The sequence below is a fragment of the Amphiura filiformis genome, chromosome 2, assembly GCF_039555335.1.
Source record: "Amphiura filiformis chromosome 2, Afil_fr2py, whole genome shotgun sequence".
Taxonomy (NCBI): Eukaryota; Metazoa; Echinodermata; class Ophiuroidea; order Amphilepidida; family Amphiuridae; genus Amphiura; species Amphiura filiformis.
Genome location: NC_092629.1, coordinates 81,259,112 through 81,283,935, shown reverse-complemented (window position 1 = coordinate 81,283,935; position 24,824 = coordinate 81,259,112). Strand labels below are relative to the sequence as shown.

General features: G+C 36.4%; 1 protein-coding gene across 1 annotated transcript; it reads left to right on the top strand.

Moving 5' to 3' along the window:
• Window positions 1-386: 386 nt before the first annotated feature.
• On the top strand, window positions 387-23,418 carry LOC140143854 (b(0,+)-type amino acid transporter 1-like). The gene is made up of 14 exons (XM_072165669.1): window positions 387-494; window positions 1,068-1,215; window positions 3,172-3,420; window positions 5,509-5,634; window positions 6,555-6,660; window positions 7,937-7,981; window positions 9,152-9,275; window positions 10,433-10,536; window positions 11,930-12,026; window positions 12,640-12,789; window positions 13,612-13,780; window positions 21,553-21,697; window positions 22,365-22,462; window positions 23,282-23,418. Exons 1-14 carry the CDS (start codon window positions 387-389, stop codon window positions 23,416-23,418), a joined length of 1,806 nt encoding a protein of 601 aa, XP_072021770.1.
• The last annotated feature ends 1,406 nt before the right edge of the window (window positions 23,419-24,824 follow it).

The window sequence follows — 24,824 nt, the reverse complement described above, 5'->3', positions numbered from 1 at the left end:
CAGTACACTTTATAGGTTGTCGCTGACCACTACAGCTCCGTTAAACCAGTAAACAACAACTCGGTGACTTTGTAGTTTAGAGGTGCACACCGTTGACATTCCACAATTTACATTCGCAGCCAGGATCAGCTCCTCGAGTTTCGTACGGGTTACGAGAAAATTAGTAGTAAGTCCCTTGTCCATGAGAATTTCAAGCTTACTCATTTTTCCCCACGAGAGCGTACTAAACCACCGCCAGGGTTCGCACACACAACCTCTCGCATCATAAGTCGGACGCCTTTTCGATTGAGCTAACTTGACTGCTATAGAAATAGAAAACTAGATTATCGAATGTAAGACGATAAGTTTAATTCGTACTTAACTTTAAAATATTTCCAGATTTCATCATGGCCGATCCGGAAGTTCGGAATAGAGGCCAGATGAATAATACAAACGAGCCAAGAGGGGTGGATGAAGCTGGAATTTATGAGGAAGAAGTTCGTCTTAAACGACAGGTTAGGCGTAATAATTTATTATTTATATTCTTGACAAAGTTCAAACAATATGTGAGCGGAAAGAAAAAGTGGAATCGTTTAATAAATTAACTAAAATACGGGACATGGTATTTAGATAACTTAGGCATTCACATTACTCACACACAGGGAGTGGAGTATGGATTTTAAAAAGGGGTCAACTGAATGGGCGATGCGATTTGAAACACCTGTGTGGGAGATTAAGGTCGTGTCTTCTATGGGTGTGTAAGGGCAGACATCATTGGGGCAGATTAGGGTTCTAACCGGCATATCCTAATGTTTGCTTGTTTAACCATGCGATCCGGGCGGACACACTTGGGTCCTGATGGAGCTAGGCTCAAGAAAAATACTGATTACTCGAACCAAGCTAAAAGCTTATTATAAACATGCTGAGCTGTATGAAGAGAAAAGAAAGAAACATAGTTGAAAAAAGACAAGAAAAGAAAGTCCATCCCCGAGAAATCAAGGGTACAATTTTACTTTTCCCTTGCGACGGGAAATAAGGAATTATCAGGCCGAAGCATTACATTTTCTTTTGTTCTTTATTACCCATAGCTTGGTCTGTTTAGTGGCACAGCATTAGTAGTCGGTAGTATGATAGGTTCCGGCATCTTCATATCTCCTGCTGGCATTCTATCACAGACACAAAGTGTTGGCATGAGCTTGGTTATATGGGTCATTTGTGGCCTTGTCGCTACAGCTGGTAAGTGATATCCAAACTTTTGGTTTGTTTTCCCATTAAAGAGGAAGCCCCGCCAGCAGTGCTTCTGGGGTGATCCAAACCTCCCTGGTTATCATATTAATTAGTGACAAGGTTATCTCTGAATTTGACAGGTGCTAATTGGTGTTTTAATGTTATTGCATTAATTAGCACCTGTCAAATTCAGAGATAAACCTTGTCACTGATTAATTTGATAACCAGGCAGGTGGGTTTTTTTACCCCAGAAGAACTGCTCTGGCGGAGCGTCCTCTTTAAATAATATTAAAGTGTGCCAAGGTTTCAATGGGTAGACCGTCGCAATGAAAACCTTACATTAGACGCGTCTCCCACTGTCCTGAACATGGACATTATCTGCTGAGTTAACAAAGGTGAAACGTATGCCATGTTGTAACATTTCCATAATATTAGATATTTGTATTTCTTTTCCAAAAAAATTAGTGTTTACTCTTACATATTTATTTTTGTTAATTTTAACAGATTAAGCAAACCAAAAAAAAAAGCGTTATTTTACACCAGAGCATATGATGCCAATGCGTGCCTCACTGATTGCACATTGTGTATCCTAATTGGCAAAAGTACCTCTCTCATCCATAATTGACCGTACGAAAGTTCATTGTGGTATTGATGCCTGTTATACATTGGTACTTCGCAATGTACATGATGCTGAAGAGGTTCTTTTTATGCGCGATCGGTGACATTATTTCATGCTTCGGGTTTAATTGGGATGAATCGGTTTGAAAAGGTCTATTCAAGGGATGTGTTTCATGAGCGCCCTATACGCACACAGCATCATGCCATGATCGCCCACACGCACACGCACTGTAAACGTATTTACAAGAAACACGATCACAACACGTTTATTTCCCAGATACGGATTCGAGTGCCTTCTCGACACCTTCATGATGCACATCCTATGAGATCGCATTGAAACGTAATACAGTGTACTTCGGTTATATTTATAAATGCGCTTTTATAATTATACACGTGACCACTTCCGCGCTGCCATAACAGCTTGTAGTCAGTAAGTCTCGAAGTGACCTTCTACATAGCGGGTGAATGCAAAGGCGGAACAACATGAGACTACTGTCTATTTCGTCAAATACTTTCAGAATGTTGTTTTTGATAACCTATTACAAATTCGGAATCCTCCCATATGTAATAATTTTGCTATTCAATTAAAACTTAAATTTAATGACATTTATCGACAGAGTTCCTATCATTTTCTGTATAGTGATCAATGCATGAGGATTAGGTCACGCTTGCTGGTCTTGGTATGTCGTGCCCATGAGTCACGTGCGTATGTATAAAAGCGCATTTATAAATATAACCGAAGTACACTGTTTTATTATGTGGATCAGTCCCGCTCTCATGTGGAATCACCTATTAACATTACTTATCGCTCGTATGGCTTTCAGGATGACATTGTTCTGTTAATTTCTAGTATTATTTCGTGTATCATATTTCGCATTATTTTACAAGTATAATAAATAAATAAATATTACTATTATAAAGTGAATCATTTGGACACTACATATTACACATAATTTGCCATTTTGGAAGGACGCCAAATTTGCTTGTTTATATAAGCTACTGATTATGTTGTGTATATAAGCTCGGCAAATAAATTCATTGCATGTCGTTCAATAGTATTGTTATTACTGATAGTTATGATATATTAATGTCATGACAACGTTTTACTAAATAACATTATACTATTTATATAGGTGAGAAATATATAATTCCCCTACACGTCTCATTGTGACACTAACATATTTTTGGTGTGTGTGTGTTGGGGGGGGGGGGGGTATTAGTGTCAAGCAATGCAATTTAAGTAAGATTTTTCCTGGCCAGGTGATACTTCTCACAATTGTTAAATTGACCCTTATTCATATTTTCACAACTATGGTTAACAAACGAGATATCTTTTTTTCTCAATAGGAGCACTGTGTTACGCAGAACTTGGTACCATGATACCCAAATCAGGAGCCGAGTACTGGTACTTCAAGGATACAATTGGCGGCTGGGCTGCTTTCATATATTCTTGGGCAGCCAATCTTGTGTTGAAGCCCTCTATCGTTGCCATTATCATCTTGGCATGCGCAGACTATGCTGTGGCGCCGTTGTATGAAGGAACGGAATGTGGTGCTCCTACTATAGTAGTCAAGTTAATAGCAGCATTGTTTATGTGTAAGTATACGTCATCACTCATACCTTTATAGTTACAGGTTTACGCTTGGTTTGCACAATATAAACCCACTGACTCTGTGTTGTGATCATTTTGGTTCCGAACACAGATAGCGTGCACCAGTTGACTTGGCAATGATCCATTTTGACGTCACATTGCGACGGCGAATAATAAATATCAAGAATAGTATACAGCAACAAAATTCTGATTAAATCACCATGCATTTACTGCCTCATTTCAAATATATAGTTTTAGTTTTGGTTTTGGTTTTGGTCACGTGGTTTCCTATTGTCCTGCCTAACCACTTGAATCATAAGATATCGAACTCATTGTTTCTACCTTTTGTTTAAAACCGAACATTTGTGTCAGTCAGTTTCGGTTTTGGTTTCAGTTTCTTATAAGTGGTGTGGATCGTAAAATTATTTGATTTGGAGTTACCTACTCTAAGTATACAAAAGAAATTGCAGTGCAATATTCACGAGCAGAGAAGTCGAACAAAGCAGTCTCCATTTGAAAGCATTGATTTAGTTTGAAAGCATTGACTTGAGACTACGAATTAGCCTAAGCTGATTTCACTGTGAAAATATATAGACCATCAAAATATTTCCACATACATTACAATAGGCACTTGACAGATTATGACTTCAGTGATATAAACACTATTATTCACAACCCTATTTATGTGCATGTCGCATGACGGAAGATCAATATCACAGAAAGCTGGTTTAAACTAACTTTTATTCAATTTATTTATTGGAGAATAGAGAGAGAGAGATAGAAGAGATCGCCAGGGAAAGAGGGTAGGGGGGTGTGTGTGGGAGGGGGGAGGGGGTAAGGGTAAGGGAGAAAGAGAAACAGAGGGGAGGGAGCATTGGAAGTGGGAAGGGAAGGAGGGGGAGAGGGGGGCTCAAGAGTGGAGTGGAATAATAGGGAAGAGTCGATATCGAGTGTGGGGAGGGGAGGAGGAGGATATAGTGGCGGAGGGAACATAGGTAAGAGGTATGGGTTGTGCTTTCCGGGGAATAATCTAATTCATAATCAAATCATCTACATCATCATGCATCGTTTATATTTCAGACAAATAAACAAAACACCCCCACCCCTCAATATATGTACATGATTTCTACATGTAGGTCTAGGCCTCGTATCCATCATTTATGTCTCAACGATGTCTATGCATAACTTATCAAACGAATCTCGGAACAAGGGTACAATTTTATGGTGTCATGGAAGTGTGCCATCTACGGCAGAGAGCATCAAAAGTCGCCGGCGTTGATAGATTATCGATAATGAAAATGTTAGCACAATAGGCTATTATATAGGTATGGTTATAGGCCATTATACTTTTGATTATATATACCCTCTTGTGTCCTCCCAGCACAATAGTGTTATGATTGCATACCAATTCATCTCCACATTTTAATCCCTTGATTTTTGGTTTCTGAACAATAGAGAAACCAAAACTATATATTTGAAATGAGGGACTGTATATTTTGTCTCCTATGTACTCTGCGTTACCTTTTAGAATGGCCTCTCTTTTTTACATAATAAATCATTGTGACCGAACGCTATACACCTATCCGACTTCGCCAATTCGCCATTACTGCGGTGTCCCCGATGTAAAACTGCGGTGTCCCGAGATCGGGGTTCCATCCATTATTTATTGTGTGCTATAAAGAATTGTACCCGGAAATTGTACACAAAATCTCCCGCTCTGGTACAGCTGTGTTGCCGTCAATAGAGGGCCAAATACAGTAAATGCTTCTCGCATTGGTGTATAAATTGATCCATTTAGGGACCGTTCACAAACACTTGTTAGGGGGCCTGATGCAAAAAAGTTTTTCGCCCCCCCCCCTTTTGACATAAAAAGTATGGGTCAACCTCATAGAAAAGCATGTAAACTCAATTTCCCCAAAACCTTTCAGGGCCCCCGTTTTGCATCAGGCCCCCTAACAAGTGTTTGTGAATGGTTCCTATTCGTCATATGCCATTTTTACATATTTTTACATTAATTTCCAAAAACGTTAGGGGGAATTTTAAGTTGTGGCTCATAATAGAATCAATAATATTATATATGTTTTCCTCTATAGTGCTTGTCATAGCTGTGAATTGCATTAGTGTCAGACTTACGACATTTGTCATCAATTTCTTCACAATGGCTAAACTTGTGGCTCTGGCCATCATCATTGTTGTCGGCTTCATAGAATTGGCCAAAGGTAGATTCGTTTGTATGTATTATTGTTTGTTGGTTGTTGGGGTGTGTATGTGATTGTTTAGATTGTTTGTTTGTTTGTTTGTTTGTTTCTCCCAGCAAGGATACACTCAACGAAAATAATCGTAGCAATGATTTAAAAACAGACCATCGGTCCGGTGGCGCGAACTGTTCTAACGTTTTTCATAAAATAACATTTTCATGAAACATTAGTCAAGCGATAAACAATGAAGATATAATAATAACTTAAATTGAAGTATGTCACTAAAATGTGTCGGGGCGATTAGGAATACACCCAATGTAAAAATTTACCAAAAAGTAATTCCCCCCTTAATTAATGGCCATTATTCCTATACGGTTGATATGCGCAGAAATAAATTCTGCTTCGACTGCATATCCCAAATTTAGCATACGGGCAACCATTTAGGAATAATGGCAATTATTTAAATGGGGGTAATTACATTTTGGTAGATGTTTATTATAGGAATGCACTCAAATGTATTAGAAATATATCCTAATACATTAAGAATACGCTCAACTTTTTTTAGGAATACAAGTATTAGGAATACACTTTAATGTATTAGAAATAAACCAAAATGTATTAGGAATACACCAAAATGTATTAGGAATACACCCAAATGTATTAGGAATACACTCAAATGTATCAAGGATATATCCTAATGTATTAGGAATACACTAAATATATATTAGAAATACACCCAAATGTATTAGAAACACACCAAAATGTATTAAAAACACACCCAATTATTAGAAACACACCCAAATGTATTAGAAACACACCCAAATGTATTAGGAATACACCCAAATGTATTAAGCATACACCCAAATGTATTAGCCCAGATGCATTAGGAATACACTCAAATGTAATAGGAATACACACAATGTCCTCTTTCATATTCGTAGGAAACAATGAATACTTAGATCCAAGCACATCGTTCAAGGGATCCTCACCAAATCCATTAGCATACGCTTTAGCATTTTATGACGGATTGTGGGCATATGACGGATGGTAAGCTGTTCTAAATTTATAATTGAAGACCGAATTAAAAAGACTAGTTTGCGACTGACGTCCTGTCAATCAGACCAAAAATACCGTACTGCACAGGTCAGCAACCAATCACATTGCGCCGTTGCCCTGACGTCAGACGCAAACTAGTCTTTTTAATTCGGTTTCCAATATTAAATGACATTATGAAGTTCTGGCAAACTGATATTTATTTACCATAACCCTTTCGTCGGAAACTACGATAACATAACACTACAAAAACACTTTACAATGTTGTCAAAATGTTATTGTAAAATACATTTTGGCAAACAGTTGTGCAAAATATGTTGTCAACAATTGATTAACATTATATTAGAATGTTTTGCAGCAAGCTTTCCAAAACGTGTGTTAGAGTTTTTAACACGTTTTCTACTGGCGAAATTTAACGTTTTTGTAATACAGTTTATGTTTACTGGGCTTGCAATGTTATAGCAGGGAAATAGATTAAATTGGTCAACTTAAGGGTAGTCTTAACCCTGGAATTATGGAAAATATTTCGGCCAAAACACCCGTTTTGGTGGATTTTCTCCAAAATTAGCATTTTTGCCCAAAAAAGTCGTTGCCATTCTAAATATGTTTACTTTTATATACGTTAGACCAAAAGTTTCCGTAATTCCAGGGTTTAGACCACCCACCCATCCTTAGCTTTTTCAGAAAAGCAAATCGCACGAATGCTGAAGGTGCACGTCGCTTTTGCACACTGAGCAAGCGTGCACATTGCATTTTGCATAAGTGATCGAGTATAAAGTCAGGTTTAGAGATTTTTAAGATGACTCAATCACTTGTGTTTGCGTCTCAATGGTTTCGGCAGCTTTTTCTGTTTTGATTAAGGAAACGCCACCTAAGCGGACAAAGTAAAGGTATACATGGTAATGGATCCGATATGTGGACAAAATGGTTGAAGAACGTAAGGCACAACATCTTATTTGGTTCCATAGCACTATCAGTGCCCCAATAATCCCAATATAGGTTCCGATGGCTCTTTTGATCGTACCCTAAACATTTGGATAGTGCTTTCGTTTTCTTTCTTTAAAAAAAATCGATAACATTATGCAAATGGACAAAATACAATTTATTACAGTGTCAAGGTATAAAAAAAAGTACCTAACCGGACGCCGATCGTGCTATAGGACCAGCTAAGATGTGGTGCCTAAATGATCTTAAACCTTAATCATCGTCATCGTCATCGTTATTGATTTTTGGATGATTTCGCACAACTTCCATTAATATCTCATTCTAGGAACCAACTTAATTTTGTGACAGAAGAATTGGTTAACCCAAACAGGTGCGTATTGTAAAAAAACAATGAGTGGTCATTTTATATACAGACTGTAAAAAGAATTAAGGAATCAGTTATTTTCACCCCTGTATATCCTAAACATACACAGATATGTCACAATTAAAAACGCATCCTATTCGCTACTTGCACGGTACCGCCATTGTGCACCATATGCGGCGGACAGCCCCGCACTGGCAGCATACATGAAAGGAAGAATTATGTAACCTTACACAGAACGTTATGACTAGTTCAATTCCCATTCATGTATGCTGCCAGTTCGAGGCTCTCCCGCACATAGTGCATAATGGCGGAACCTGCAAGTAGCGAATAGAGCTGTATCTTTTAGCTCGGATTTAATACCTCATTTATTAAATTGGTTATGCGCCAATGTATGCTCTGTTGATTTGTACGTAAAGCGTTTTTGAACAAGATAACTATAGCGTCGTGCTTTCCAGTGTAACTTTATATTCCTTCCTTGGATTTTAGATCATCGGTTCTTTAATTCTGGACCAATTTGAACAAATATGGTCTTAAATCAGAGCTAAAGTGTACAGGTATTGGCTGTTGGTTTTCGTTTTGACATTGTCTTTGTTTAGGATATACAGGGGTGACCATAACTGGTACCTTAATTCTTTTGTGGTCTATATACCAAAGACGGTGTAAATTTAATTACTTTTTAGGGTTTTTTTTTATATAAAATATGATATTAAAAAAAATATTGTGCTCTCTCTGTTATATTAATAAAACACTTATGAATCATACAGCATCATACACAATATCCAACAATGGTTCAAGAAGGTTTGCTTTCTCGTAACAGTATTTTTGTCAAGGAACTATACATTTTGTCACAAAATAGATAAAATTAATATAGCCATTGTCATGTGACATGGCAAGCAACAGTTTTCGCATTCTTTGATATCATTTTGACCACACACACTTTTGCAAAAAGTTTCCAAAGGGATTCTAAAGCGAACCTCACACTTCAATCCTCAAAAGCTTCCTAAAATATTCACAAACCCTTGAGAGAACCGTTACAAGTTCAACAGCCACATTAGAGAACAACAAATGTTCCTCATAGTGACTAAAGATCCTTGTATGTTTTCTTCTAAGAACCATCAAGAGTTCTCGTGAGAGAACAAGCGAAGAGTGCATGTCATGTTTTTCATTTGCTTACAGAAATTTGCCACTAGCCATCTCTATTGGAATCCCGGGTACAACTGTTGTTTATTTACTCACCAATATGGCATACTTCACAGTCTTATCACCAGAAGAGTTGCTTCAATCCAATGCTGTGGCTGTGGTAAGGAAATACGAAACCAAATGGGTTTATTTCTATACACCTCTTATGGAAGACATGCCTTTAATTTTCCACGCAAAAAGTATGAATTTCAAATGGGCATACCTGAATGGGTGAATCCACTTGAAATATAAGCCCCCTGTGTCGATGATTAAGGTAATTTCTTCCATAGGGGTGTTTGGATTTCAACTGGAATACTTGGCGAGAGCCTGATATCTTTCTCCTACTGTCATTGTGTCATGGAATTCCAAAAACATACATCCACTCTGGTGAATTTATTGTCATTGTATGAATTTCATATTCACGTGAACTCCATTCTACCGTAGAAACTCCTCCGGTCACATGACCACTCGGTGGGTGATCAAGTGGCAGCAGTCAAGTGACAACCCACACTCATCAGGGATGGCGGATATGACCTGCCCGCCATCTATGGCGATCTACTATCACTTGACTCATGTGACTAAGCGGGATTAAGTTAGACGCCGCGATGCTGTTGCAAGCTACGTCGCTGTTCAATCCAGACTCTTTCAAAATGTAGCGTTTTAAGCTTAAGCTTTTCGTAACATGTTCCATGTTCGTTGAAGCAAATCCAAACGAGTCCACAGTATTCGCCGTAGAAATGACGTAATCGGATTAAGTACCATAGCAATAGAGGAATACAATTTTGAATATATCGCCCTGCACTACAACATTCATGCGGTACCTATGCATTGAACCATATTTGTCAAAGAAAGTCTGATCCCTCGCACCTGTAAGATTTGTATCTTTGAAAAGAGCGGTATTGTATTCAATCTACACCAGGCACAAAAAGAAACTCGTCAGTTATATTCATCCTTGCTGTTCAATAACTTGATAATTTTGGATTATTCTGAAATATACATTTAATTGGACTTTTCTTTCTCATTTGACACCCTGTTCGTGAACATTGAGCAAGAATTGACCAAGATATGCGCCTCCAAACTCTCAAACCCTAAAATGAAAAGTTGCAATTTTAACGTTTACCCACATTTTTAGTATATTAATTAAGTATTATACCGAGACGTAATACTTTTGATTGAGCTCCATCACGAACCCCACACTTCATTGGCCCCCTCTCAATATGAATTACAACGACCAATTGGAACTGAGCCATGGTATATTTGTGTTTCTGTTGATTTCAGACATTTGGCAATCGTACTCTAGGTCCAATGGCATGGATTATACCACTTGCTGTAGTGTTTTCAACTTTTGGGGCTGCCGTAGGAGCTTTATTTACTTCTGTTAGGTACGCAAATAAACCCTATGGGCCGAATTATTGGACTATTGTGATTGGTAACAAAGAGGGGTATATCATGTATTCGTCGGTGTTTTGACATACTGTCGTGTGATGAAAAATGCAGTTGTGAGAAAATCGCACTTACACGTTTTTCCTATTTTTGAAGACCCACTGGGAGCACCAAAGTAAAATTTGTTTATTATTATCAAAGAATGTAATCAATAATATATCTGTCTTTGTTCTCAACATAATACGAACTTTTTTCATTCACTAATTAGAAGTAACTAATCTGCAAACTCATACAACAGTATGCCAGAACATGTACAATTTGACAACCTATGTATTAATAATGGTACGTCATGTGATACGACAGTATGTCAAAACAATAGGAAACTGCAGTTACACAGTGGCCTATGGCGACGTATCGTGATACGACTGTATCTAACCAAAGATATGATTAGAATAGTTAAAACCCGGGGGCACTCCAACTTTGAAGGTGAAGCATATGTAGGGCTTTTCAGCGTCGCTGTCACCCAAAGACCCCCATATTGGTTTACCAACACATGCTCTGTCACCCGAAGACCCCTTATTTCTCCATTTGATCTGTCACCCAAAGACCCCTATTTTTCAATTTGAACAGCAGCAACTGATTTTGTTACTTATTTTGTTAAAACAAAGAAATTTGAAGCCATTTAGGTTCGAGATTTCTGTGGCACTGTTTCGGCTCTCATCCAAAGGTATCATTTAAAAAAAGGTCATGTCCTCACCCAATGACCGCATATTTGCTTTCACCGAATGCCCCTTACTGTGAAAGTGTCAGCCCTACACCTATATCCCCTTAGTATTGAAGTGCCCCCCGGGGGGGGGGGGGGCAAGAAGAGCTTTCTAGAAGATATAGAAGAGATCTAAGCCTCTATTTTGATTCGTTACTCAGACGATTATACCACGTAATTGACCAATCTGTGGCATTTTACAGTCAGTGCTTTTCTGTGTAAAATTTTGGTTGCGTAGACCACCAATCATATAGATGAATCCAATTTCATGCATTCCTGCTCCTCAATGGCAGCCATTAGCCGCGACGGGTACCCAACTATCCCACCTAAAATGTGGGATGATGCGGTCTTGAAGGGTATTATAAACTGCATTCTATCACCCGTGTTACACGTAGACAAAAGAATGATGACAGTTTACAACACAAAAGAATCTAACATCGAATTTTAAGCGGGTTTAATCCACCCAATTGGGTACTCACAACACCTGTTTGGTGCATGCGGGTACCCAAATATGGTCGACCAAATCCTGACCATGACTTGGCTCGTTGGATTCGTCTATACGAGTACAAAGCTTTAGAATACTAAGGTATCTTCTTCCTTTATAAGCCATCATGAATTATTCATTTCAGGCTGCCATACGTTGCTGCTCGTGAAGGTCACATGGTAAACATACTGTCCATGGTGCACGTCAGACAATATACACCACTGCCAGCAGCTATTTTTACAGTAAGTTTTATGTCATACGAGACATATACAATTCTGGCCGGGAATTCTGGTCTGAAAAAATGAACAATGAAATCTTAGCGCGAGATACATCGGAGAGATATACGAGTATAGATACATACTCCGTGGCAAACTCCCTTAAGGGTAGTCTTAACCCTGGAATTATGGAAACTTTAGGGCTTCATAAATGCTAAATTGTTGGTATAAAGTATATAAAAGTATACATATTTTATAGAATAGCAAAGACTTTATGCGCGTACATAAACCACCTTGTCCATTTTTATGTTAAAATATTGTGAATACGATTATAGTTTTGAAGCTATAGGCGTATTTGTAGCCGTTGAGTTACTTCTTGTGAAGTATTTAGTAAACACTTTAAAAACATTTAGGCAGAGGCAACGTACTGGCCATTAATGCTTTACGTCCACGGCTGGCTGGACATAGGCTTCAACATAAAAAGTCAAAGTTTCGAGCTATTTTTCCAAAATACCAATAGCTATCTCAAGAACACTCCAACCAATACTGGGCTAGTTTGTACTCTTTTTAATGCATTTTTCATGCAGTCGATATTAAATCATGTCTTGTTTGTTTCCTTTCCCCGTTTGTTATTGCACAGGGTATTGTTTCCTTGATTATGATCATCCCTGGAAGCATCGACGCCCTGATTAATTACTTCAGTTTTGCGGCTTGGTTATTCTATGGTGGCGCTGTTGCCTGTGTCATCATTCTCCGGTTCACGCATCCTGAATGGGAGCGGCCGATTAAGGTAGATTTTCGATATAATGATTTTCCCATAACAATACATTGTGATTCATCTCCGTTGGTCTATCTAGTATCAAATTGGCTAAGTTTATATTCTTTCAATTCAGTTTGCTCGCTTTCTTAAGGGATCTGGAATGAGCGTTTCGACAGTATTTTTTGTGGGACATGAGAGCACATCAGACATATCTAATTGCATTCTGAATACGAAGAATGTCTTTCTGATCATGCTGATATCAAGTAATTTTATTTCATCCCACCTACATACACTTGAAGTATAAATCATCAGATTCATAAAGTTTACTTCGAGTACTGTTAAAAATCAAAATATCAATTTTAATCATTTGCCATAAAATGTGTATTACATTGCGAATTTCAAAAATCAAAATTATTTGATATCAGAAGGACATTCTTCGTATTCAGAATGCAATTCGATATGTCTGATGTGCTCTAATGTCCCACAATAAATACTGTCCAAACGTTCATACCCCACCCCTTAAAAGAATTTCTGAAAGACTTACACGAGTTACATCGCAATTTTACGATGAAGACAGAATAAGATCATTTATCACAGTTAGAGGAAAGAGTTTTGCTATCGTTATCATTATCATTAATAACCTTTTCTTATTCTTTTTTTAATCGTTTAAAAAACCAAAATTGACGGAAGCTGTGGATGGCAATTGCTGTAGATCGAGTACACCATCCAATTTAATGATGTTAAACAAGCAAATTGAAGTATCCAGATAACACTACACATTAATTTATTTGAGTCAAAACCAAGTATAATGTAGCTATTGCTTATAATTTTCCTCATTCCTGTATTTCGTAGGTTCCAATAATAATACCAATCCTGTTTGTATTAGCTGCGGCATACTTCGTTGTAGCACCAATCATAGATTCTCCTGCATTAGAATTCCTATATGCTTTCATATTCATCATTGCCGGATTTGTACCATTCTTCTTGTTTGTTGTGAAAAAATATGAACTCCCTTTCATGGGTAAGTGCTGTTCCCTACGCTACATATCCCTTAAAGCTTTAGCTTCAAGAGGAATTCTTTCCTTATCACTAAGACTACCAGCTTACCAATTTGTCATGGCTATAATAATCCAGTTGGGGAATCGGTTACATGATCCAGAGGCGCCTCCCACCAATTCTTAATTTTGTCGGCAAAAGTGACTGTTGTTGGCAAAACCATAGACAAATCATAAGAGTCAAATAAAAATTAAATGTGTGGTTGTTAACAGCTTGGGCTGTTGTTGCTGTTTTACAATATTGTTAATGTTTAAGTACTTACTAATGGAAAAAAATCGATGAAAATGTTGATCCTCAACACCCCCCAAATTGTACACGCAAGCCGAAGTCTCTTATTTATTTTTTTGTCGTTTGGCAGTCTATAATATCGAATTGATAAATTCGAATTAAACAATTCATTGATTTTAACACTGGTAGCACCCATTTCTGCTTGAAGACAGGATGTCTGGAAAGGTGACCTACACACTGTGGGTGGTCTTCCAGTACTTTTGAATGAGACACCAAAATGTTGGATTATTTCCAAGTTTGTGAAAGCATAACAAGACTTTCCGTCGATAGATTTTTAAAATATTTTTTAAATTAAGTCTTTCACATCATATTAAAAGGGCAGAGACCCAAGCTGTATACAGTGTATAATGAACTTTCTAGGTACGTTTTGAGTAACTTTCATGAAAATGATTAAAAAAGTGCCTATTCATTTGTGTGTGTATGGTCCATAACCTGTTACTTGGCACCTTTCTTATGGCGCTGCCCATGGCGACCTGATTTTACTTTGTTTTGTTGGGGGTTCACCACTCTTCTCGCACTCTTCTCGCACTCTTCTCGCTAGGCCACCAGAATAGTCCTGAAAATAAAATATCGTGTTTTCATAACAATGACAGAAATATGAATTTCAAAAAGTTTCGACAAGTACTTTTAACAGCAATGTCTTCTTTCTAATTTCCCCCCTTCAGATGCAATGACAACACAACTGCAGTTATTTTTCGAAGTGGCACCATCAGGCTACAATGTAGATGACGAATGATACTGATAAACAATGTGTTAGAAATAAGCAAATGAATATTTTCAAGGGTGATTTGATTCCAGAAAAATACAGCACTAATTTATTAGGATTAAATAATATTATCCTGTTTTGCCAAATGAAACATAGCTTTATCCCAATTCTTTAACTGGCAATAAAGTCAAATTTCAATATTTGGTTAATTTGTAAATATTTTGGCCAAAAACATGCGTTTTTGGGTGTTTTTCGTATGCTGTGACAATTAAAGGCTTAATGTACGATTTCCTTCAAATTTTAAATTTGTCATTATATACTCAAAATGCTGAAATAATACTAGTAATAATTATCGGGAATGGTTTCTGTTAATTTTGAGCTGAAATAACGAGGTAAAGTGAAAGAAACACTGCTTGTTATTTTGGCCGTTTAACACGCAGTTCTATGGGAGGACATAAAGTCATAATTCTTTGAATTATGACTTTATGTCGAACTTTCCTCTGTTTACCTACACACACAAGAAATTTGGCTGATTCCATTTAGGTGCAAGTTGTGACATGTGTAAACATTACAAATATGCCAAAAAATCAGGTTTGAAAAAAATTAACCAAATTCATATTATAAGATCGTACATTATGACTTTAAGCCCAAAGACTTGTACTAGGCCTAAGACTAATATCAGGTTACGCATTCTAATTTTTGGATACCTTCAGATATCTTTTATGGCCAATTATCAAAATTAACACAAAATATTCTATTTATGGCATGGACAAAGAATATAGAGCACGTAGTGCGATGGACTTGAGATTCCGTTCACCGACGTGAGGACAGTGACAAAAAGTCCTTATATAAATACGCGATTTACGTAGCCTATATCGCTAGCTATCGTTGGTGGCAGCAGCATTTTTCTGTAATTATATATTCATATATTCATTATGTATCAAGATGGCGGTCGAGTCCCGGTTCTCTGTCTCTAATTCTGTGGTGGCAGCAACATTTTTCTTCAGTCACGTGATAATGGCACCGGCGGATAATACACGGGGGAAGCCGACGGTGTCCACAATTGTATTGCGCTGGTATATGAGTTGCAACGGCCTGTTTATGGGCAATCACATAGCCTATATTCCAAATTTGGAACGCTTAGACTTGTACCAAGTCTTTGTACCAAGTCGGTAACTACAAATGTAAAAAACATGCAAAATTTCACGTTTTTTGCCCACTTTCCCTCAAATTTCAAAACAATTAAAGTCTGCTTTATTGCCAGTTATGGCAAAATGTGGATAATATTTTTTAATCCAAAAAATTAGTGCTCTATTTTTTCTGGGATTTGGAGTAGTCCTGAAAATGTATTGGTCTCTCCACACAAAAGAGCGAGTGGAATCAAACTAAGGAGACTAGCAGGTCGTCCCAGAGACGGCTTTTGCGCATAACATAATACAGAGTATCCTATTAGGCAAGTAAAACACTGGTCTCCTACAAAGCCTTCTGCACGATTGGGCCACATGCAGTCTGGACCCGAGACTAGGAGGATTCAGGGAAGCACTCAGACGGCATTTACTGGGATTGGCCTGCAACGTGGAAAATCTGGACCAATGGGCAGCATCATGCAGTTATTTTTAACTACATGTATGTACACAACAAAGGGGTACTCACAATAGTAGCGCTGTGTTGAAATATATGAGATGAACTAGTTAGCGTCATATATGAGAGAAAGTATAAAAGCTATGATTTTAGTACTTTCTCTTTGTTTCAGTTACTTATTCTTTTCAAAATATATGAATTTTCAACCCGGTACAAGCTTTAATAACGGGGGACCATACATTTGTATGAGAAAGAAATATACCATCTATATATATCCAAACGCCCTGGCTTGGTCGCATATGCAAGAGGGGTGTTACGAAATCGTAATAGGTACAAATTTAGTACTTTCTGTCAATCAAGTATGGTTTATTCTCTACATGTCAATCTTTAAATCATTAGCACAGTCCTTATAATAACGGTGGACCACCTTGATGAGTAAATAACAGCAAACCAGTGAAAATATCCCAAAACCGAGTCAGTGGAGCTCCGCCCGTACATGTCAATAGCGTCATTATCGATTGGATTAGTCGACCGTAGCGGACAATTCGATCGCTCATTGGATGAATATTATCACGTGGTAATAAATTTGTGTTGAACAATCGATTACTATACTGGTACTTCACAATCCGACACGTGTAAAGGAGAGGAAATATTTTTTAGCAAGCCAATGGGGGAGTAAGCAATTTTTTGTCAATAGGGGGTGCAATGTGTTTTTGGCATACCGAGAGGGGAGGGAAAGCCTTTTTGCAGGCCATTTTGAAATTTTGCCCACTCCAGGTGACATATAAAAATACAGCACCAATTTTTTTTTGTGATTCAAAAAATATAAAATTCTGCCAAATTTTATTTTAAATTTATTATTTATTTATTATCTTTTTAATGAAATCTGAAATTTTTTAATGGTATCTTTTTAATGAAACCCTGTAGAAAGGCTAAGGAAAGTATGGAAACGTTCAAATATGCTGGTAACTTTCCTGCTCGCTACGCTCATATTTTATGATTATACATTTAGACCATTTATATTGAAAATTGGGTTCTCAAACATCTGCCACGTGTAAAGGGAGAGGGCAAGGTTTTTAGGCAAGCCGATGGAGGAGCAAGCAATTTTTGGCATTCCGATGGAGGAGCAATCAATTTTTGGCATGCCGATAGGGCGGCAATATGTTTTTCTTTTTACCGAGAGGGGAGGGGTCAAGCATTTTTTGCAGGCCATTTTGAAATTTCGCCACCCCGGGTGACAGATAATTATTACACAGCCCCTTTCCAGAAAAATACAGCATTATTTTTTTTAATTATTAATAAATGCTATAAAATTCTGCCAAATGAAACATAGCTCAATCATAATCATTCATTTAGTACTGACTGGAGATAAAAGAATAAGTTCACTATTTTACTAATTTCTCGAAGAAAGAGCCAAAAACATGCATTTTCGGCATGATTTCTGACAATCAAGACAAGTCTAAGCATTCAACATCTTGAGTATTTGCCGAAATTTTGCACTTTTTTGTGTTACTTTTAATTAAATGATTGGTTATAAGAATGAAACATGTCTTTTCCAAAAATTAGAATGCATAAATTGAAATTAGACTTCATACAAGTCTTTAGGCTTAATTGCCACAGCATGAATGCACGTTTTTGGCCCTTAATTTATAAATTTAGGCAAATAGTGAAATTGTCAGTTAGAACTAAATTAATAATTAGGATTGAGCTGTGTTTCATTTGGCAGAAGTTGATAATATTTTTTTTGATCTCAAAAAATTAGTGCTGTATTTTTCTGGAATGAGAAGTAGTTCTAAACTAGCACTATCAAGTTGACAATTTGTCTTTCTAGTGTACAAACTTGGGACACCTGATTTAGGCCAACTTAAATTGTTAAATACATTTCAAGTAATATGCAAAAGTGTTGTATTTGAAGAGTCAGCAAACACAAAACATTTTCGACATAATTCGCAAAAGGTTATAAAAGGTTGTCAGAAAACGTTTAAATGTCGGGTTATATAAATGGTATATTAAGGGTATAAAACGTTTTCATAACATTAAAAAACATTTTTTGATAATCTACTGCCCAGCAAACATAAAATGTTTCACAGAAAACTTTTCAATTTCGGGTTATATTAAGGGTATAAAAACGTTTTAATAACATCCAAAAACATTTTTGAAAACTTGATACAAAACATTCTAAAGAGAATGTTATTTTGGGATTGAAAAAAATATTTTGTGGAAAATGTTTGCCCAAAATATTTGCAATAACGTTTTAAAAACGTTTTCATGACCTTTATATAAACCGACATTTTAATGTTATTAAAACGTTTTGAAGAAAAACAACAGTTAAAGAACATTTCTGTGTGTGCTGGGTGCAAATATTTTAACATAATGTAATTTAATTGTTGACAAAATATTTGGCAAAAATGTTTGCAAAAATAGTTTACAATAATATTTTGAACACATTTTGAAAATATTGTTGTAGTGTGTTTTCATACCAAAAGGTTTTAAAACGTTTTCATGACCTTTATATAACCCGACATTTAAATGTTATTAAAAGGTTTTGAAAAAAAAAAACATTTTAATAACATTTTTGTGTTTGCTGGGCGCAAATATTTTAAAATATTGTTATTTAAGTGTTGACAAAATATATGGCAAAAATGTTTGCAAAAATAGTTTACAATAAACATTTTGAAAACATTAAAAATATATTGTTGTAGTGTGTTTCCATACAAAACGTTTTAAAACATTTTCATGACCTTTATATAACCCGACATTTTAATGTTATTAAAACGTTTTTACCTAAACCAGAAGCCAAAATATAACTTACTTAAGGGGTACTACACCCTGCCCAATTTTGTGCCTATTTTGCATTTTTCTCAAAAATTATAGCGCATTGGTGACAAGTAAGATATGTAAATTATAGGGGCAAGGACTACAACTACTGCACTGGAAATTTTATTTCAGCACAGACAACAGTTGTGGCGTTACAGGCAAAAATGAGGGAAAACCAATATTTGATCAATAAATCAATAACTACTTGCCTTGATTTGCTGAATTTTCTGTGCAGTAGTTGTAGTCCTTGCCCCTATGATATACATATCTTACTTGTCACCAACGCGCTATAATTTTGAGAAGAATGCAAAAATAGGCAACAAAATTGGCCAGTGGTGTAGTACCCCCTTAAAACGTATTTAAAACGTTTTTGTGTTTGCTGGGTTATTTCCAAACCGTGTTAAATCCACAAACACATGTGTCTGATTTACCTGTGCGATATTGCTATGGGTTGTGATGCTATGGGTATTATAATTTCAGTTGGACGCACCATTACAAAGCAAACAGTGGATGGACGCACAGTAACAATACTGTGTGAGGCCATTGATTCCCAAATGAGAATAATAGTCTGCATGTTAACAAGCATTGTTGTGGTATATAATGGCTTGTTGATGGTACAACTCACTGCTAATGTCAAACTTGTCAAAGTATAAATTGTGATTGTATCACACAAGTGAATGAGAAACTTGTGGTTGTGGACTTAACACGGTTGGGAAATAAGCTCTTCATTTGTTGAAGTTATTTGTATATATTTCTTGCACTTTATTTCTTATTACATGAAGCTTACGATATGATTTAGTAGTTCTATGAAAGTAAAGTACCGTATACTATATAATATTGCAAAGAAATTAAAGCACATATAACAAAAACGAAGGGGAACTTTTGTCTCAAACTAAAACAGGAAGATGCCTCACAAAAAAGTCAGATTAAAAAAAGAGAAAAAGAAATATACACTGTTAAAACGGTTGGGTACAACCCCTGGGTACCATGAACAACACTTTTGTTATTTGTTAGGTAAAATATCCCTCTTTTGTTTTTACACATACACTCTGTAATTGTATATTTGTATTTTCTATAGAGTTACCTCGCTGTTATTTTGATTGTCAAATATATTGGTACATATTTTGATTAAGATAAAACCAAATAAAACATCGAGTTGAATTGAATTGAATAAATTTTCATGCGGACATTTGCAAAGAGCAATTTCATTTGTACAAATTATGAAAAAGTAAAATATTATTATAACCTATTTTTTCTATTAATTAATGGGCTAAAACCAATTGTATTGCGAAAATGAAAAACCCGCATTTGTTGTCGTTAATTAAAAATATGTCAATATCCCGGTATACTAAATGATTGCAATTGAACAAATAAATACTTAATTGTATTATGATTGGATTTCATTTACACTGGTATGTCTATAATTGAAGACCGATTTAAAAAGACTAGTTTGCGTCTGACGTCAGGGCAAGGGCGCGACGTGATTGGTTGCTGACCTGCGCAGTACGGTATTTTTGGTCTGATTGACAGAACGTCATACGCAAACTAGTCTATTTAATTAGGTCTTCAATTATATATTTGAGGGTTTTACAGAGTGAACCACTTCTAGTTTCTATTAAACCCGTGTGAGGATCACATCAGTTGTATCTCTTCTCGCAGCAAGAGTGAAATTTCTCCTGGTCAGAAAAGATCTGAACTGTTTTAATATGAAGTTTATCTTGTTTACTGCCTGCTTAGTAGTCACGGTAACGGTTTGTAAGTACTGTTTCATTTATTTTACACTACTAAGTATTTTACACTGTAATTAAACTTATCTTAGCTCAAAAGTTTTGGGTGAATAATGACACGATACATGCAAAACAAGGTACTCCTTATTGTAGCAAGGACAATGTTCTTCGGGTTATATAAAGGGTATAAAACGTTTTAATAACGTTCAAGAACATTATTGAAAGCTTGCTGCAAAACATTCTAACAAAATGATTTTTAAATATTGATAAAATTTTTTGCACAAATGTTTGGCCAAATATATTTTATACAAAATCATTTTAAAACTTTCATTGTAGTGTTTTTTAAATCAAACGTTTTTATAAAACCGTGTTCATGACCCGGCATTTAAATCTTAATAAAATGTTATGACTTAAACCAAAACACGCTTGTAACCTGATTATCATGATTATAACGTTCTAAAAGCAATTTTGAGTTTGCTGGGGTGGCGTTAATTCTTCTTGAGGAATGGGTTGCAGTAGGCATGAATTTCCAACAAATGGCAGAAAACAAAAAAATGTGTCTCATTTTGGAAGAAAACTATAAGACTGACTTTTACACTTTATATATCTTTCATTAAGCTCAAAGTTACCAAGATAATCCGACAAAACCACCACCATCGCAAGCAAGTCATCATGATAATGGTGACTCCGCACATATTCCTAAACGATGCTCAGAATTTAAGGACATGGTAATAGAGGACCAGTACCGAAGAGAAATGGGAAGGTAAGTAGAAGGACAATGTCTGTTGTATAATTAATTAATAACCATGTTCAATCATGATCGTACTTTTTTTAAAATTAATTGTCAAGATCATAGCTGTATATACTTCTTGGTTTTCAAATTCTGTATCAAAAATCTCTGAACTTGAATAGATTTGGGGGTGCATTTTAGAAAGGCATAACTATCATGATTGTACCGTATTATTGTTGGGCGGCAAATACTACACTGAGTTTCAGAGAAGAACGGCAGTCCCTTGCTTGACGCGAGCGCCCTGTTAATGAGCGACATACGCGGAGCTTTGTGTTCACTTCAAAAGCGCCTATCTGCGCCGAACAACGATTTGACGCACTAACGGCCAATCAGATCATCAGTCTGTTGCTATGATTGTCAGACGATTGATTCAGCCAATCAGAACCCCACTTCCGTGTTTACGCTCTGCACGCTCTCAAAATGTAAACAAGTTCCGTTCTTCTTAGACAAAAACATTAGGGAGGTAAATAATGGTAGTAAATACCACCCAGAAAAGATCGGGAAATGCTAATAAAGTGCATTTCAAACGATTAATAATAGGCTAATAACCCCCCCTCCCCCTTTTTTTTTAACCAGCGACATAACTATTTTTAACGCCTAATTTGTTTTCATCTTTTATTGTTGCAATATTATACCACAGAAAGCGAGTATTTGCAAAGTACTGTTCACCGTCTGCTCAGACAGTTGTAGATAATTACTGCCAGTGTGGTGTTGTACCAAGATCCATTGATGAGAAAGGTAAATAGTATAGGGTTTTAAACTTTCATTTAGGTTGGTTTCATACTTTCTGTTTTAGGATATCAGTAAGATATACATCAAATGACAAATAGTTTAAGTCAAATCGAACAGGTTGATATGAAAATCACTAGCTTTAGAAAAATTATAGAATTAAAATAATTTTCATAGGATTTATTAATCTATTGATTTGTTTGTCTAAGAAAATGTTATACGGGAAAAAATATTGTGAACAATTTTGTCATTTATTTTCTGGAAAAACAAAATGCAGTCAAAACAAAACAGAAACACACTTGCTTCAATTTTGCGCAAAATTTGTTTGTTGATTTTGCCCCCAACCCCCCGAAAAAATGCTAGCGTCGCCACTACTAATATTTCGTCCATCTCATCGGAGGACTTTCCTCTTTCCTGGGTAACTGACTTCCAGTAGTGTGTAATCTCTTGTCATGAGCAAATCATGTCGTCATTATTGGGATGACTCCAAGATACTTGGCAGGGAGCATGTCAGAAAGTCTAGGGAACATTGTGGCAGTATCTGATGAGTACGGTCACCAACATATTCATGACCCTCTTCCGAAAATAATGACCGCCCCTAGCATATCGGCCTCTGCCTTCTTCCTATCACGGTTTGTTCCAAAGATTGTCCTACGCGTTTTCTATTACTGTATGGAAGTCGACCCATTGGGTTATTCCAATTGAAATCCATACACCCTCTTTAGAAGACACAACCTTAATCTTCCATATGGTATGTATGGATTTCAAGTGGGATAGCCCATTCTACAGAATGCGGCTACCAAAGTACTTCTAAACCTTTCTTTTCAGTTTTCGTTGATGACCAGTCTGCCAGATCCTTCCTTTCCACCCGAACGGAAACCAAGAATGTTCACGAGGAATGCTGCAATGAAGCATGTAACCTGGAAGAAGTCCGCGAATTGTCTAAGCTGCAGGCCGGCTGTTGAGTGCATTATTAGTTACTGTCTATATCTAAACACAACAACAACGTCCTGCTTTTTTAAAAAAGGATACAGAAGACCGCAGATGTGACGGAAAACTTTATTTTCACTAGGACTATAAATATTAAACACTTACAAAGACTAGTATATGAAAGCATCAAATTTACTTTGATCAGCTCGTTATCGACGGGCCATATAACATGGCGGATTAATATCAAAATATATTATTTTGAGAATGTTCTTGTGGCATCTCGCCAGAAGCATCACGAATTATTAATTCAAGTCCTATACTCTGTCTACTTTCTTTAAGACACAAAATATAGACCAAAACAGGTCAACTATAAACAGAACTCTTAACGTTGGTCTATTTTTTGGCGTAGTGGTAAAAGCCTAACATTTCCCGCCTATTAAAAGCTGGAAATTTGTAAGAAAAAAAGACAATTATTTGAAAAGGGTATTTTTTAACCCTAAACTTTCGATCGATTTTGCTCATTTCACTGTGTATAATTAATTAGAGGTCGTTTTAATTGTCCAAGAATGAATAAATAATTTATGCAGATTAAAATTAACAAAAAGTTAAAAGTAATGCGCTGCTATTATACTTGTAATGCAGATGTACCAAGTCACAGTTAGATAGTCTAGTAAATTAACCTTGAATACTGTGCAAATGTAATAAAGATATTTGGATTCGGTTTCAGTTTTCCGCTTCGTTAATTCCGGCCTGATTGGAGTTAGCTGATCCAAAACGTCATCAACAGCAGGAAGGGCAAATTATAAGAAAGTTCTGTGCAATATTCAAAATTCTCGAAAATTCTCAAACATAAAAATATCATACTAAATTGGTTTGATATTACTGTAGACATCGTTTGCCACAGTTTTCAGGTCGAAAATTTACTAAGATATAAACAATATATATAATATTTTAACATTTTAATGTAATATTGGCCAATTCGATTAAAAATATGACGCGCCTCCAGCGGTTGCTAGGGAGAGGCCAACATTATATGCAGTGCATCATGGGAAAAAGTCGACACCCAAAGCTGACGTAATACCGATACAACACAGGAACATTACCGTATGTCATTGTGTGTTTAAATGTCAATGTAATGATGTTACACGAAATCTATTGATCACACGGAATCCGCCGTTGAACGTTTTCAACATTATTATAATTAATACACTCGCGTGAAAATTCAATGGTTACTATTTTTTTCATAGAACGAGGATGTCGACCCTGGAGGTCAAAAATTTCCCAGGAAAAATTGGCCTGGCAAGAGATACCAGTGGCGGCGCATCGATCGTATTGTGAATTGGGGGAGTTTAATACCACTGACAACAGGATAATATGATATAATGTGCTTAATTTTTAGTCTTGTCTGAAATTTGAAAGTGTGTAAGTTACTTCTAAGAAG